General features: G+C 37.6%; 2 protein-coding genes across 2 annotated transcripts; both read right to left on the bottom strand.

The window, feature by feature from the left end:
* Window positions 1–510: 510 nt before the first annotated feature.
* On the bottom strand, window positions 511–7,306 carry LOC112053916 (26S proteasome regulatory subunit 6B). The gene is made up of 10 exons (XM_052886055.1): window positions 7,155–7,306; window positions 6,983–7,075; window positions 6,573–6,744; window positions 5,886–6,047; window positions 5,009–5,212; window positions 4,111–4,258; window positions 3,324–3,420; window positions 2,564–2,658; window positions 1,177–1,335; window positions 511–664 (listed from the first exon to the last, which is right to left on the bottom strand). Exons 1-10 carry the CDS (start codon window positions 7,185–7,187, stop codon window positions 580–582), a joined length of 1,248 nt encoding a protein of 415 aa, XP_052742015.1. The 5' UTR covers window positions 7,188–7,306; the 3' UTR covers window positions 511–579.
* A 2,890-nt stretch (window positions 7,307–10,196) lies between these two features.
* Window positions 10,197–15,482, bottom strand: LOC112053923 (chymotrypsin-1-like). Its single transcript, XM_052886323.1, has 5 exons — window positions 15,276–15,482; window positions 13,890–14,192; window positions 12,617–12,782; window positions 11,962–12,155; window positions 10,197–10,355 (listed from the first exon to the last, which is right to left on the bottom strand). The coding sequence occupies exons 1-5, from the start codon at window positions 15,480–15,482 to the stop codon at window positions 10,257–10,259; spliced, it is 969 nt and encodes a 322-aa protein (XP_052742283.1). The 3' UTR covers window positions 10,197–10,256.
* Between the last annotated feature and the right edge of the window lie 622 nt (window positions 15,483–16,104).

Here is a 16,104-nt window from a genome sequence, read left to right as displayed (position 1 = left end):
TAGCAATGGGCAGGCCATATAGTTCGATGCCGATGGACGTTGGGGTCTAAGGTGCTGGAATGGCGACCCCGCACCGGAAAGCGCAGTGGTCGACCCCTCACTAGGTGGACCGAGGATATCAAGTGGGTTGCAGGGAGCCGCTAGATGCTGGCAGCCGATGTTCTTGGAGGTCCATGCAAGATGCCTATGTCCAGCAGTGGACCTCTATGAGAAGGTAAAGTAAGGTATATGAGTTAAGCTCCGTGGCTTGTACTGTTTGAACTGAAACAGTGACACTACTTGGTAGCAGAATTGAATAATGTGGTACACATAGAAGTGGCGTGTGAAAGGTTTTTGACCAAGGTAGGCACTTTACGAAATTGAAAATTCCTTCTCCAATACAGGTTTGTATATTGTATTCAGTGTAGGCAGTGTATTTTTGCTACTATGCAGTGAGCACGCCAATACATATACACAACATACATTGAACAGCGTAGCTATATGTCGTGAGTATCGGAATAAATTAAACTATTTCACAGATTAGAATTTAAATTTTATTTCAAATATGAGAATACATTGACAAGTTTAATAATAAAATACTTATTTATAGAATTCATATTCACTTTCATCTTTCTTGATGTTGTTCTTGTAGCCCTTTTCGAAATCTTTCGGCAGCACGATGTACCTAGAAATAAAATTATATAAAGTTAAAATTAACGTGTAAATTCATATAAATTAAGTGATTTTCCGTGTTTCGCGCAGTTTGGGTTCCTGTCGGAATACGGGAATTAAATAAAGACTATTTTATTCGCTGATAATGTAGCATACAAGACGTTGATCTGTTGCGACGACATGACGCATCGCACTAATGAAGCATCGACCTTAGTCACATAAGTAGGCTAGATATAGATCTTACTGGTGCTTTTGTAACAAAATTGGTTGTCTTTAAAGTCTGTATTATCATCATCATTAACAACATATATTCGGCTCACTGTTGAGCACGAGTCTCCTCATAATGAGAGGGATTAAAGCGTCACTCTACCACACTGGCCAAATGCGGATTGACAGACTTCACACACGTAGAGAAATGAGAAAATTCTCTGGTATACAGGTGGCAGTGATGGTGATGGTGGTGATGGTGATGGTGATGGTGATGGTGGTCATGGTGATGGTGGTGGTGATGGTGAAGTAACTGACCGGTTCTCCCTGACGGCGTGCATGCCGGCCTCCTGGCAGATGGCGTTGATGTCGGCGCCGGACACGCGCTCCGGCCGCGCCACGAACTCCTCCAGGTCCACCTCCTCCGACAGGTTCATCTTCGCCGTTATCGTCGAGAAGATCAGACGCTTTTGACGCCTGTACACGCATCCAAATGTATAATGAACAAGAAAAATAAAGGACATGTCCCAATTTTGTATGGGGGCTGGGCCTTTATTCCGAGTGTCAACCTAGCAGAACAAAATATTTTTATTTTTATTATAAAAGAACATAAAATCTATGGCTTAAAACACAAAATAAAAAAAAATTTTGGAACCTGCATTTTTTTTTAATTAATTAAAATATAATGTATTTTTTCCATTACCTGACAACATTAATTAAGAATTTTTATCATGGCAACATGCTTGTAACTCACATCCTGACATAGTGATTAGTGATAAGGCGTTTTTAAAGCAATTTAAGGTTTTTTTTGTTTAATGCTTCAATTCTGTCTACGATTTAATGTTTCTTTTTAACTTGTGTCTTATTGACATCTGACAATATTACATGCCATTGACAGCTTACACCGGATATGAATTCAATTCCAGGTATTTTATTTACTGATTTGAACACTTTTACTGTATTGTCTATGTCTAATTTGTAGACAAGGGAGCGAAACAAAAACAATATTTATCTATTTAATGCGGGTTCCAAAAATTCTGAAAATTATTTTCTCAACACCAATTTGTATCTTCTATCCGTAAAAAATACTAGACCTGCTTATAAATATGCCCATTTTGGGACATGTCCTTTAATAAAACGAAAAAAATTAACGATGTTTGTATCGAATTTGTCTCTATCTCTTTCTCTGTTTATTACCGAACAGCGTTTTTGACTTTATTAATTATTAATCAACTAGCGCACGCCCGCGACTTCGTCCGCGTGGAATTCAGTTTTGCACAAATCCCGCGGAAACCATGGATTTTTCTGGATTGAAAAGTAATAAAAATAAAATTAATCCAGACTATAATCTATCTTCACTTCAAATTGCAGGTGATTCGGTTCAGTAGCCGAGGCGTGAATGAGTAACAAACATTCATACCATCAAAATCATTAGGTTTTCGCAAATCGCGGGAATCCGTGGATGTTTTCGGGATAAAAAGTAGCTTATGTGTTAATCCAGAGTAAAATCTACTTCCATTCCAAATTTCAGCCAACTCGGCGGCGGCGGCGTTAAAGAGTAACAAACATCCATACAAACTTTCTTAAAATATTAATTACAAATGAATATTTTATGTATTAGTAGTGTAGTGTTTGTGTATACTAAATAGATTCGATTAATTTAGCTTCTATACTTTTAAGTATTTTAAAATGGAAATTTTAATACCTGTCAGGCAGAGGAAATTCGATTTTCCTGTCGAGACGGCCGGGTCTGAGTAACGCGGGGTCCAAGGTGTCTGCACGGTTGGTGGCCATAATAACCTGAGGAAGTTTGGACTTGCATTATCGTGACGTGACAACGTCTTATAATTCGATGGAGCCGGCTGCACACTCGATAAAAGATGACGTCATGCGTCGTTCCCTCGCTCTAGGGTTGCCAACTTATTTTACAAGAAATAAAGTATATTCCGGCCTGTGAAGATTAGACAGTATTTTAGAAAAACGAACATTTTCTTTTGAAAGATGAAACCAATCCATCAGTATTTTCTTATGACGTTGTCACGTTCAACTATCGTCAGTAAACCGACTTTACAGACAACCGATTATTTTTTTAAGCATTACACAGGGTCACTCGAAACACAGTGACAGCCCAGTGGATATGACCTCTGCCTCCGATTCGGGAGGCTGTGGGTTCGAATCCATGTCCAGGGCATGCACCTTCAACTTTTCAGTTATGTGCATTTTAAGAAATTAAATATCACGTATCTCAAACTGTGAAGGAAAATATTGTTAGGAAACCTGCGTACTAGAGAATTTTCTCAATTCTCTAGTATGCAGGTTGTGAAATCTGTCCAACTGCACTGGGCCAGCATGGAGGACTACTGGCCTAACCCCTCTCATTCTGAGAGGAGACTCGAGCTCAGCAGTGAGCCGTATATGGGTTGATAATGAACTGGAAACACTAGTTTGTCATAAAGTACACTAACCTTCACATTAGTGGTTTGATCAAATCCATCCATTTGATTGAGCAACTCGAGCAAAATTCTCTGTACTTCTCTGTCTGCACCAGTTTGTGCATCAAATCTGAAAGTAAAATGGTTAGGATCAAAAATAGGGATGATGACAGTTATTTCAATTGTATATAAATTGGCATTGTAGCATAGTGGGTGAATATTTTGTTTGTTGACATCCGGTTCAAAGAAAAGAAATCTCTGAAACGTAACGCACGTTTCAGAGATTGCTTGTAAGTTAAGGGAAACTACTTGTAAAAAATTATATCTTCGAATGAAGCGACTCACACAATTATGATAGAAGTTCACTTACAGGTAAGTTCGTTTGATCATTAATCTATACTAATATTATAAAGAGGAAAACTTTGTTTGTATGTTTGTTTGTTTTTTTGATTGTAATGAATAGGCTCAAAAACTACTAAACCGATTTTAAAAATTCTTTCACAATTCAGAAGCTACATTATCCACAAGTAAAATAGGCTAAATTTTATTTTGGAAATAAATAGGGTTCCGTAAGATATTTGGGTTTTTCGGACACAAGGTGTAAAAAATCAACCAGAAAAGTATGGTAGGGGTAGGTAGGAGTAGGGTAGGGGTAGGCTAGGGGTATGGTAGGGGTAGGATAGGGGTAGTTGAAAGTTTACATCGAGTTTCACGCGGACGAAGTCGCGGGCGTTGGCTAGTTATATTATAAAAAGATATGGCAAATACTAAAAAAAGAATAATCTTGCCAGGTACTTGTGGATGAACTAGTTATAGTTACCTTTTAGTGGCGATGGCGTCAATTTCATCTATGAAGATGATAGCGGGGCTGTTCTCCTTGGCGAGGCGGAACACGTCGCGCACCATGCGTGGTCCCTCGCCCAGGTACTTCTGCACGAACTCCGAACCCACCACGCGGATAAATGCAGCTATGACAGAACAATTTATTTATTTAATACTAGCCGACGCCCGCGACTTCGTCTGCGTAAAACTCGATGTAAACTTTTAACTACCTCTACCCTACCCGAAATGAAAAGCAGACTTTTTTTTTTAATAAAAAGTATCCTATGTCCTTTTTCTGGCTCTAAACTATCTCCCTGCCAATGTTCAGCTAAATCGGTTCAGCCGTTCTTGAGTTATAAATGGAGTAACTAACACGACTTTCTTTTATATATATACTAATGAACCCTCTCAAGCTTCACTTTGACTTATAAGAACTTCTACAATCTTATAGTAGGGGAGCTGAAGAGGGGATTTTTGCAGTTACTCGAGCGTGGCAGATAAACATAAGTCCACTTATAGGAGCCGAACTGCACAACTAATATTTTTTTAACAAAAAAAAATAAAAAGTTTTCATACAAAAAAATTAAAAAAATTCTGACTATCAATGTAACACATGCCTTTATCTATCCTTGTTTTTTAAAATACGTCAAACTTGGCTACGTCATAATTAGAAGAATGCTTTTAAGGGACACATTTTAAGATCTATGTGCAAAAGAAATATTATTTACTCTGAAAATATTAATTTGAGAACACAATGTTCCTGTTATGGGAGGATGGGAGTTATGGGAAATACACCCGAGCACCATGTATAGTCAGTCAAAAAAGTAACTATGAGTCTGTCTTATGGGTAAAATGATATTTTTACAAAAATCAATTAACAAAATGAGATAAATCACCAGTGGTATGATGAGCAACTGCTTTCGCTAACATGGTCTTGCCACATCCGGGTGGGCCATACATGAGTACACCTCTAGGAGGCTCGATACCAATTTGTCTGTACAAGTCCACATGTGTGAGAGGCAGCTCTACAGCCTCTCTTATCTCTTGCTTTTGTGTGTCCATGCCTCCAATATCTGAGTACTGGACATCAGGCTTCTCATCTGTAAAATGATTAAATAAAGCTCATGTCACTACTCCAAAACAACCAATTAAATGATTTAAAAATTTTTTTGGACATCAAGATGAGAATAGTATGTTGTTTTTGTGACCATTAGCGTAACAATCACATCTGTAGATAAATTAACAGTCACTATCAGATGCCAAATATGCTATCTAAGGCAACCCGAGCCTTAGAGAGCATGTAGCCCCAACAACTTCCCAACTCCAGGCTGAGAATTTTTACTGAAAATATAATGGAAGAAAAGCTCAGTACATATTCCATGAGCCAATCCAGGTTTTTTAATTCTTTACAAGTTAGCCATTGACCAAAATCTCTGATGCTATCTAAGATGAAAGCGGGCTAACTTGTTAGGCGAAAGATGAAAATACACACCCATTTTAGTTTCTACATGACATCACACTGGAATGCTAAATGGCTTGTTTCGAAATTAGGACTTAATAATCTGAAGCCACACTAACTAAAGGCTAAACACCAGTTGCGTACACAAGGTACTTAACGTGGGTATGCACTATGCAAAATATACAAAATGGAAAATTCCTTCTAATATTGAGTCTTCAGGGTAAGCAGTGCATATTTGCATCTATGAAGTGCATGCTCCGTTAACCACTGACTATGAACACAGATAAAATAGTAGATTGTATGAATTATCTCACCAGCTTGTAACATAGAGATGGAGCTGTCAGCCTCCGGCGGCAAGACATCTACCAGCGCATTTGAGTGCTTGTGAAGAGCGACAGACGCAGATGGTTTTAGCAACTCCCTGTCTATTGTGGACAGGATTCTCACATAGTAGTTTGAGCCTGTAGTACTGCCAACTGAAAAATTTAGATTAGTAATTTGTAACCAGAACATATGACAAATAAAAATATTATGTCTCAAAAGTTTTTGAATATTTATATCATGAAATATAAATACTATTATCTTTTTAAAATGGCAGAATTATATTAGTTTTTAGTTTGGGTGTTTCAATCAGGGATGAAATTGGATTTCGGATACTTATTATATTATATTATATTTTATCCAATTTTTTTTAAATATCCATATATAGGAATGATTACTATACCGAATATGGATACAAATGTGAATTATTATGGATTATCCTGTAGTTTTGGATAATTTCGGTATGGGATATAAAATTTTCAAGGAGCAATCAAAACTATGCGTGCGGCTTGTGTGTCGGCTGGTCTTGGTCGATCAGAACAACTTGTCATAACGTGTTTCGATTACGCTCCACCCCTATCTGATTATCCAAAACCTTTATTTTGGATTTGGTTACAGTTATGTATATTTATTAAAATTAGATATCCGATAGTGTCCAATATTATGTTAAAAAAACATACCAATTCCAGTATTCTGATCAACAGCTTCAAGGAATTGTCCAATGACTAGTGGCACCGATTGAATCCTTTTCACTTCTTCTTGGGCATGGAGGTATTCCTTTTTAAGATTTCTTTGTTCATCTTTAATGTATTCTTCTTGGACCTCCAGGAACTCTAACATTCGCTGCAGCTTCTATAAACAAAGTGCTTGCTAAATATAGTAGCTCTTAGAAACAATGATTACTTTTGATATTTGAAAATAGCAATGAAGGTAAGTTATGTAGCTATTTCGTTACACTTATTTATTTATCTAAAATTTCTAATTGTTCACCACAACATAAAACAAGAAGAACAAACAATACAAGGAAGAAGCAGTATACAAAAGGCGGCTACGTAGCGATTTCTTCCACGCAACGTTAGGTTTCACTTACTTTGTATTTTGTGTACAAATCTTCCGATTCCAATTCTTCGAACGATTGCGGGCCTGCAAATGAGAGTCCCTTGGTGTCGGTGACTTGGTCATCCTATAAAACAATAATACCATGTTATTTAAGAATATTTAATATTAAAATTAAAAGCACATGTAATTAATTTGCTTATTACCTTTTCAGGAAGCACAATACCTATTTCTTCCATTTCGTTTATTAGAAATTTAACTAATCACCTTGTTGGCTGTTCGATTGTTAATGCAAATGTCAAAATATTACGCCGTCATGCTGTCAATGTCAAGTCAACCTGACAAGTGCGATTTTTTTTTAATTTTGACAGCTTTAGATTCTAATTTTTTTGGCATATCAATGTCAAAATGATAAAATAATGGTATCGCTCCGACATCGCAACGCATTCATCCCTCCCGGCCTCGACTCGGTGGTTGCAAATCCGGTGCGGCGCCGGCACGGAGTAGGATGAATAAGGCGCCGGAGCGCACCGTGTGACATGCCACAGATATATAAATGAATTCTATGAATGCAGCGACATCGCTCCGACGCAGCACCGCCGCCGCAGTTTAATGAAATATTACACTAGTCATAGATAGACTAATTACAAAGGGATCTGCCTCGCTAGACGTAGCCCCTCTGTCAAACACTGGCGTATCTAGGATTTTTTCCTAGGGTGGGCCAGGCCCCCGATTAAAGAATCAGTTACGCGCGTTGACTCGCTCAAGTCTATCGCGTCACTAAAGTGTTCGACCATACTGTAGGCCTAGCGCGGTTGCGATGGCGGGCGAGATTTATCAAACATATGAAAAGGCCCATTGTGTCCACAGTGAAGCGAAGCTTAGGCGGAAGCCCAGCGCGATTGACTTGAGCGAGTCAGCGCGCGTAAATTTCAAACGTTAGTGTCCGCTCGTTTTGGCCACACTACGGGCCCAGGTGACAAGCGAGGTAATGCGCAGTTGGCAGGGGTATCAAACTAGTTACGTAATACAACCTACTTCAGAATATTAAAAATCTTTCTACTAACCTAAAAAACTAAAAAAACAATATCGGATGCTACCTTCTGATAGGTTTGAAGGCGGTACTAAGTTAATGCTGTGTTAATTAAAGTTTAAGTTAATTAATGTTTTTGAAAACTGACCTGAAAATGTATCAAATTATATAATTTTCGGGCATATTTGTTTCGTTTAATATTTATCTAAACCTAAAATTATTTTTCTAGTATAGTAGTTATATATAACAAAACTTAACATTAGTTATGATGAATAGTTTTTATACTAATATGGAATCTGGTGCAAAATCTAGGCACAATATTGAATGATTTACCACGTGATTAAAGGTATCAAAAAATTTGGAGTTTCAAAGTTTTCCGGATATAGTAGCAAGTAGAAAGCTAACTTCTGTATTTTTTCAAAATTTTAGGTTTTGTAGTTTCGGAGATAATGGTATATTTTCTTAAATAACTTGGAACCTATTTATTTTAAAGTTACAAAAATAAATTATATTTAAGATCCTCTTACCATGCTCGTTTTTTTGCGATGCAGTTTAAAAAAGATTTTTTTAATTGTTCCATCTAGCCCCACAGAAATCAATAAACCTCAGAAATATACATTTCTTAAATATGAATTTAAAAAATGTATATTTCTGAGGTTTACCGGAAATCTACAAGTAAAAAGCTAATTTCTGTATTTTATTCAAAATTTTAAATACAGTAGTTTCGGAGAAAAAGGGTCAACTTTCGTCTACGTATTTGTTGAAATAACTTGAAAGCTATTTTTTTTTAATTCCAAAAAATAAAATTAGTCCTCATAACAAGGCCTTTCATTTGATGTATCACTCACTTGATGAAGATTGTAAAAGTTTTTTTTTCAACTTACCATCTTACCCCCATAAGTGCCCCCCATATTCAAAGGAGGTGGTCCATTTCAGGTCCACTCTTGTACCCCTTATCATTAAAATTTAAAAAATACAAGGATTTTATTAAAATTTATTAAAGTTAATACATCAAACTAAATAAAAAGAAATGAATAAAATAATCGAGTTATATCAAGATAGCGCCCATATAGCAACTATGACATGATAGTTGACAGCAAATGTCAAATCGATTAATGCATTGAAAACGTCATATATCCGCCATTAATACTTTTTTAAATTAATGTTGCATTTCTTGGGAGATAATGAATATTATTTAGAAAAAAAATAAAGTAAATTCGTAGATTTGTTTAATCAAAAATAGCTAAAAAAATATTTTCTTTTATTGCCGCCAGGGTATAATGACCTATCCTGGGCTCCATACAATTTTGGACCATCTCCTTTACATATTCACGATACATCCTTGTATTTGGGTCACAAGAATTGATATGTGTTGCAAATTTCAACTAATACTAGTCTCTTACTTATCTTAGACTAGACTAGTTATTTTTACTAGACTGGAGAGACTAGACTAGACTATTATTTATCTTAGACTAGTTATTTCTCATGTTCAACATCTCCCATCGAAGGATCGGACTCTCTAGTAAAAAAAAAAATGTCGTCCATAGTTTGCAACACCTGATAATACATCGATAATACATACGCAGGCCGCGCGTCACTGTGGACATCCTCCGCGCCGCTTGTCGCGCCCGCCTTAGGCTCTAGACACCGCGCATTCACTGTGAACGCACACTTAGAGTTTGAATTTTAAAAATTTTTGAATCCTATTAGCTATGTTTCGTATTTTTTCATGATTTATGAACATATTTTTAAAACTGTAACTCTAAAAATGAAGGACTGTCCATACAAACTTCCAACCCCTATTTTCTTATTATATTTTTGCAATAAAAAGTATCCTACAACCTTCTCCATATTATGGTCTTAAACCGTGCCAAGTTTCATTTGAATTCATTCAGTAGTTTTAGCGTGATGTCAAAATATAAAAAAAACGCGGACAGACAGACAAACAAAAAATCGAAAAAGAAATCATTTTTAGCTTCAGTATCGATTATATAAGGCCCCCCAACAAAAATATATAAAGCTGAGGAGTTTGTTTGTTTGAACGCGCTAATCTCAGGAACTACTGGTCCGATTACAAAATTTCTTTCAGAATTAGCCCATTTATCAAGTAAAGCTATATTTTATCCCCGTATTCCTACGGGAACGGTACCTAACCACCCGGGTGAAACTGCGCGGCGTCAGCTAGTGGGTTAAATAAAATAATTTATTGCTGGTTTTAAACATTTTAATAAATGAATGAAGTTGATACAATCATTTAACGACCAGACAAAGTAATTTATAAATTCGCTTTGATGAAATCTATGTAATACGTTATTCTGCTGTACACTGTAGGTAAGTTCAATGATAAAGCAGATCCAAATGATGTAGCGCCAACCTGTAAAAATAATATTGGATTTCAGAATTTCAAATATGGTAATAAGTGGGTATTTACCTGGTGCCGTAAATATTATGGTTTTTAAGTTATATTGATTTTTGTACAAAATACAAAATTGTATGTAGTTTTAACGGTCATCATATAAAAAAAATGTACTAGGCAAAGTTTTATATCTAGCCTAGGAACATGTACATTTAATAAAGATTCCAAATATGTAAGACATTAGAATATAGTTTTTAAACACTTCGCCAGAATTGTTAGTTTTGTTCCGAAAGGGGATGATTGTAAATGTCGTTATTTATTTTTGTTCCTGTCACCTGCGAAAAATCACCATTCATCAACGTCATTAACGTATGACGTAATTGAACTTAATGAACAAGAATGACCGTGTTCTCCATTCAAATCCTTGCAAGAGCTGAACAACCCGAAAGCATATGTCTGAGTGAGTCACCGGGATGGCGACAGGCTCGACAGTTTTCGTGAGTACCATCCTTGAGAATGTACTTTCGGTAGTACCGCGTCTTTACTACCTGATCTTGTATCGCAAAGACAAACCCTTCGGTTTCCCCAAAAAGGTCACCGAAGCGCAGCCACTGTACGGACGCTTTTTTATTGACATGGGGCTCATGAAGAGCCTTAAAAAAGCGTCCGTGCAGCTCCTTCCCCTTCCATACGGTCTCCCAGTCAGATATACTCATTACCACTGGTTTCTGCCATTCGCTGTTAGCCAAGGATAGCGGGGTAAATCCTTTATCACACTCTATGACTTCTGTATGCTTATTATTTGTCTCTCATTTATTTATTACTTCTTTTTTTTTTATTTTTAACAATATAAGTATAAAATACAAAACATTATTAAAAATTTATAAAAAAAATTCACCCTCCCGCTGCGGGACATTTGAGTGTCCAAGCAACCGGTGGTCAGGGCTCCAGAGTGAGGAACCCCCTCTCAATACGCGCCGTCTCAAGAATCACTGCCTTTTGTATCCGACTCTTGATCCAACAGTTAAGCGAAAGCTTCTTAAGGTGTTGGTCGAAGCTTTTCGCTATAAGACCATTGACTGAAATAACTATCGGAACAATAATAGTTGACTCAACATTCCACATGGCGGTAATCTCGTGAGCAAGGTCCAAGTATTTTGATACTTTTTCCTTTTCGGCTTTAACCAGATTATCGTCATGTGGAACAGTAATATCAACAATTATTGCACGACGCACTGACCGATCGACTAGCACTATATCAGGTCTATTGGCTAAAATATACCTGTCAGTGATAATCGTTCGGTCCCAGTAGAGCAATGCACTGCTATTTTCAAGAACTGACGCTGGGTCGTACCTATAGTAAGGCATCTCAAAATCGATAAGGCCATATTGAAGAGCAAGCTGTTGGTGGATTATCTTGGCTACTTGATTATGTCTGTGCAAGTATTCGCCGTTAGCAAGGTGAGAACACCCGGACACAATATGCCTGAGGGACTCCCCAGGACGATGACACGCTCGACAGATGTCTAGAGTGCCATCTTTCATAACGTGTTTCCGGTAGTTTCTCGTCTTTATAACTTCGTCCATAATTCTGTATGCTTATTATTATTATTATTTTACTCACAAGAACGATTCTGCCACCAGTCTGTACCACGAGCGGTCCACCGGAGTCACCCTGCAGTGGTCCGACATTACCCAAAGTGCTCGTGCAAATGTGAGCGTCTTGTATGATGGTGGGGTATGCTGCGCCACATACATTGTTGCCGATCACATTGACCTGAACGTAGCTCAAAAATTGTTCAGCAGAAATATTTCCGCCTGAAATTGTTAACAATTTTTATTTAATATAAATTTTTTTATAAAATATATCCTACTAATATTATAAACGCGAAAGTTTGTATGGATGTTTGAATGTTTTTTATCATCAAAATCATCAGTTTTCGCAAATCTCGAGAAACCATGGATTTTTTCAGGATAAAAAGCCTATGTGTAAAATCTATTTCCATTCCAAATTTCAGCCAAATCACTTAAGTAGTAGCGGCGTTAAAGAGTAACAAACATCCAAACATCCAAACAGCCATACAAACTTTCGCGTTTATAATATTAGAAGGATATAAATACCTATTTATAATGTATAAATACAGCCAAACACTGGAAAACACCCATCACACAAAAATTTTCCATTTGTGGGAATCGAACCCACGGGCATGGATGCAGAGAGCAGGTTCACTACCCAGTGTGCCACGCGGCCGTCGAAAAAATATGTTGTAACCACATACCACTCTCAGTTAATCCATATCCAGAAGCAGTCGCCTGATAACCAGCAAAGTTTTCGTACAACAGACGTCCAGTAGGTAACTGTATGGTAGATATCGTGGCTGTAAACATATTAGCAATTGTTATTATTGTCTGTCTAGTAGGCAGTGGCGTGCACAAGGTTCTTAACTAGTGTAGGCATTATAAGCACAAATTGTACAAAATCAAAAATTTCTTCACTATGATGATAATGAGCCTTCAGGATAGGGACAGGAGAGTGTATTTTTGCATCTATGGAGTGCATCACACTGGTGATCACACCAAAGATGTGGGGGCAAGGGGAGGGGGGGGTATTAGGTAAAAATTGGTCTCTGTATTGAAAAATGGTGATGTCACAAGATGTCAAGATTTTATTTGACGACTTTGTCGGGGATTTTAGTTTACATACTCATTACTCATGCTACATTACAGCTTTCTATTAGCTACTAATAGTATCTGAGCTAAGCTATAACTAACTGTAAGCATTTTTTTTAATTTTTTGAATTATATTTCAGCGAGTAAAGACGCGTGGCTTACTGATAAATTAGAATTAAATAGGCCATATGACTAAAATGTTTGTTTGTAAATAAAATGTAGATATAAATTCAAATCTATGAACCAACAACATCAACTTGTTTAGATATATTTAATGGCCCATTACAACGGTCACATGCTTATCATCTATCTTATCACACTGCTCCATTGCAGGCAAATGTTTATAAGTTAGCCCTTGACTACAATCTCACCTGATGGTAAGTGATGATGCAATCTAAAATGGCTGCGGGCTAGCTTGTATAGGAGTAGGATGAAAATCCACACCCCTTTCGGCTTCTACACGACATCGTACCGGAGTGCTAAATCGCTTAGCGATACGTGTTTGCCAATAGGGTGGTAACTAGCCACGACCGAAACCTCCCACCAGCCAGACTGAGGCCAATTAAGAAAATCTCATTTGGCCCAGGCAGAGATCGAACCCCGGACCTCCGTCTTGTAAATCCGCGCACATCACTGCGCCACGGAGACCCTCAAAACTCCAATTCTTTAAGTCCTCTGACAGTTTCTAACTCATCTGGTCTCAAACCCATGGATACAGTGGCAGTTTTCAATGTTTTTCATTCTGTGACTATCGCGTAAACGTACACGCGAATTTCTAAAGAATTGAAACAGTTGTGCAGTAGTGCCACTAGATGGCTCTGTTTCCATTTCTTAGAAATTCTCGTTTACGGTTACGCGACCGACACAGTATTAAACTGTCACTAGGCACTCTGAATATTTTTTTAACTTACGTGACAAAGTAACACGAACAAGTAGGTGGACAATCATTATGTCGTTACGGATGAGCCATGGAATCCAATCGGGATGGGTGGTGACAATGCTGGTCAATACTCTGTGGCCGCCGCTGAAGAGATAAACGGAGCCGAGGACAACAGTAAACCTCCACCCGTGGTTACGTCCGTCGAACCAGCAGTGGGCAGCAGTGACTACCCTGTTTTCAGTAATGAGACTGCCACCGCATATACCTCTTGAGGTGGTTCCGATGATGTCAGAGATCAAGCCCACCTGTGTATAAATAGAGAAAAAAAGTACATTAATCTTTATCATCGTCATCATCACTGAGCCGTGATGGATGTAACCTCTGCCTCCAATCCCGGAAGGCGCATGCTCCAACTTTTCAGTTATGTGCATTTAAAGAAATTAAATATCACGTGTTTCAAACGGTGAAGAAAAAACATCGTGAGGAGACCTGCATAGCTGAGAATTTTCCTAATTCTCTAGATGATTGAAGTCTGCTAATCTGCATTGCCGCCTGCTTCAAGAAGCAATCCGTTATATGTTATTAGACCTCTTAAATAGGGGTTGCGCTTTACAATAGTTATTCCACTCATATTACCTTGGGACCCTAACGTCAACTTTTTAACTACGTGCCCTGCATAGACTTACCCGTATGACGTCATGCATCATATTTGACGTCAGGCCATTAATATTAATATCTTCTAATAAACATCAATATTCACTTTGCCCTTCAAATAAGCAAAATGCTTGCATTTGAAGAGACAATACTTTGCGGTTGTGTGCGAAAGTGTTCTCGTATCTTCGTCGCGAGTATGATTCGTGGGGTTTTATTCGGCAAAAAGTTGTACATAATACTCTTGGTGTGAGTATCTATGAGGATTTGCGAATAATGAGGATCTATTAATATAAGCGAGGTATGAGGATCTGTGAGGAATGCCCTATGCCTACAATAGAGCCATTGAGGCGTGCTGTACTCATAAGATACAGGTCTACATTGGCTACAATGGCTACAATATAATCTATCAACTGTATTTTTATATAATTTATGTATTTGCATATTTATGTTTAAATCTAATAACTTAGAAAGACAAAGATTATCTACTTATCTTTCTGATTGTTGTTTTTGTTCGATAAAAATCTAAAAAAAGAAACGTGTATGTCGGAACGCTCAACAGAAGTGATAACTTAAACCTGTTACCTTATACGTCAGAGAAAGGGAAGCCAGACAGAGTGGCGCCGTAACGCGTTACGTTACTAAGCGGTTTACCCTCCCATAAAAAGTTATCGTTTCAATAAAATATTTTAACTTTATGATGATGATGATGATGATTCTTTTAACAATTTTTTTACCTGGTAGGGAAGTTGTCCGTGCGCTGCTTTATTACCGCCAACAATTCTGGACGACAACGCAGCCTCTTCGGCTTTTCGGATTCTTTCGGCTTCTGGGATGCCAATCCTCGCCATATAATCGTAAACCGGATTGAATCTAGCACTCTCTGGCACAGTTCCGGCCGAAATTAATGCCGCGAACGACACCAGAATCACCAGGACCTTCATGGTGATGGATTATCGCAGTCCAAGTAATTTGGGCAGCGAATTAATCCTACCTTTTATACTTTGCTGAAAAGTCAATTCACAATCTCAATGTAATTAAGATTAGATAATTATAATTAAATGTGATTTTGATTTATCTACTCTGACATTAATATTGAAAAACCCTTAATATTCGCATAATCCGGTATCCGGTAGAGTAATTATCTAATCAACGTTAAAAAAAATATAACTGCTTTTGGTGATTTAGGCTCGTTGTTGGGCTTATTTCATTCCAGTTAAAAAGCCAGGTCAAACTAGATCGGATCATAAAATATTAGAGTTTTATTTAGTAGTCGATTGTCGGTAGTTGACCACTAATATCTGAGGTAGGTAAGCAAAATATCAGGATGATAATGCATATTTAGGTACTGACTTTTTATTTCGCATTTTTCATATTTTCAGCTCGTTCTCTTTCCTCTCTCCTAATCATAATTGCTCTGAGCATCTGTCTTCCTCCATTCCTCCTCGTTTGATTGTATGCGTGCATTAATGGTGATTTCAGACTAGCGTTTTATTTTGCGCGTATACGGTCGTTTCAGCATATGCGCTTCAAAAAACCGGACTCGTTAACGGGCATATTTCGGCG

The sequence above is a fragment of the Bicyclus anynana genome, chromosome 16 (genome assembly GCF_947172395.1).
Source record: "Bicyclus anynana chromosome 16, ilBicAnyn1.1, whole genome shotgun sequence".
Taxonomy (NCBI): Eukaryota; Metazoa; Arthropoda; class Insecta; order Lepidoptera; family Nymphalidae; genus Bicyclus; species Bicyclus anynana.
This window is presented reverse-complemented; position numbering and strand designations above follow the sequence as displayed.

Coding starts and splice junctions, on each gene's coding strand:
- LOC112053916 (XM_052886055.1), bottom strand. CDS start 7,187: ATGGAAGAAATAGGTATTGTGCTTCCTGAAAAG. Junction 4,259..5,008: donor AGTTGCTCATCATACCACTG/GTGATTTATCTC, acceptor GTTCTGTCATAG/CTGCATTTATCCGCGTGGTG. Junction 665..1,176: donor CACGCCGTCAGGGAGAACCG/GTCAGTTACTTC, acceptor TTTTATTTCTAG/GTACATCGTGCTGCCGAAAG.
- LOC112053923 (XM_052886323.1), bottom strand. CDS start 15,482: ATGAAGGTCCTGGTGATTCTGGTGTCGTTCGCGGCATTAATTTCGGCC. Junction 12,783..13,889: donor AAAAATATTCAGAGTGCCTA/GTGACAGTTTAA, acceptor TGCCTACACTAG/TTAAGAACCTTGTGCACGCC. Junction 10,356..11,961: donor CTGGTGGCAGAATCGTTCTT/GTGAGTAAAATA, acceptor TTATTTTTACAG/GTTGGCGCTACATCATTTGG.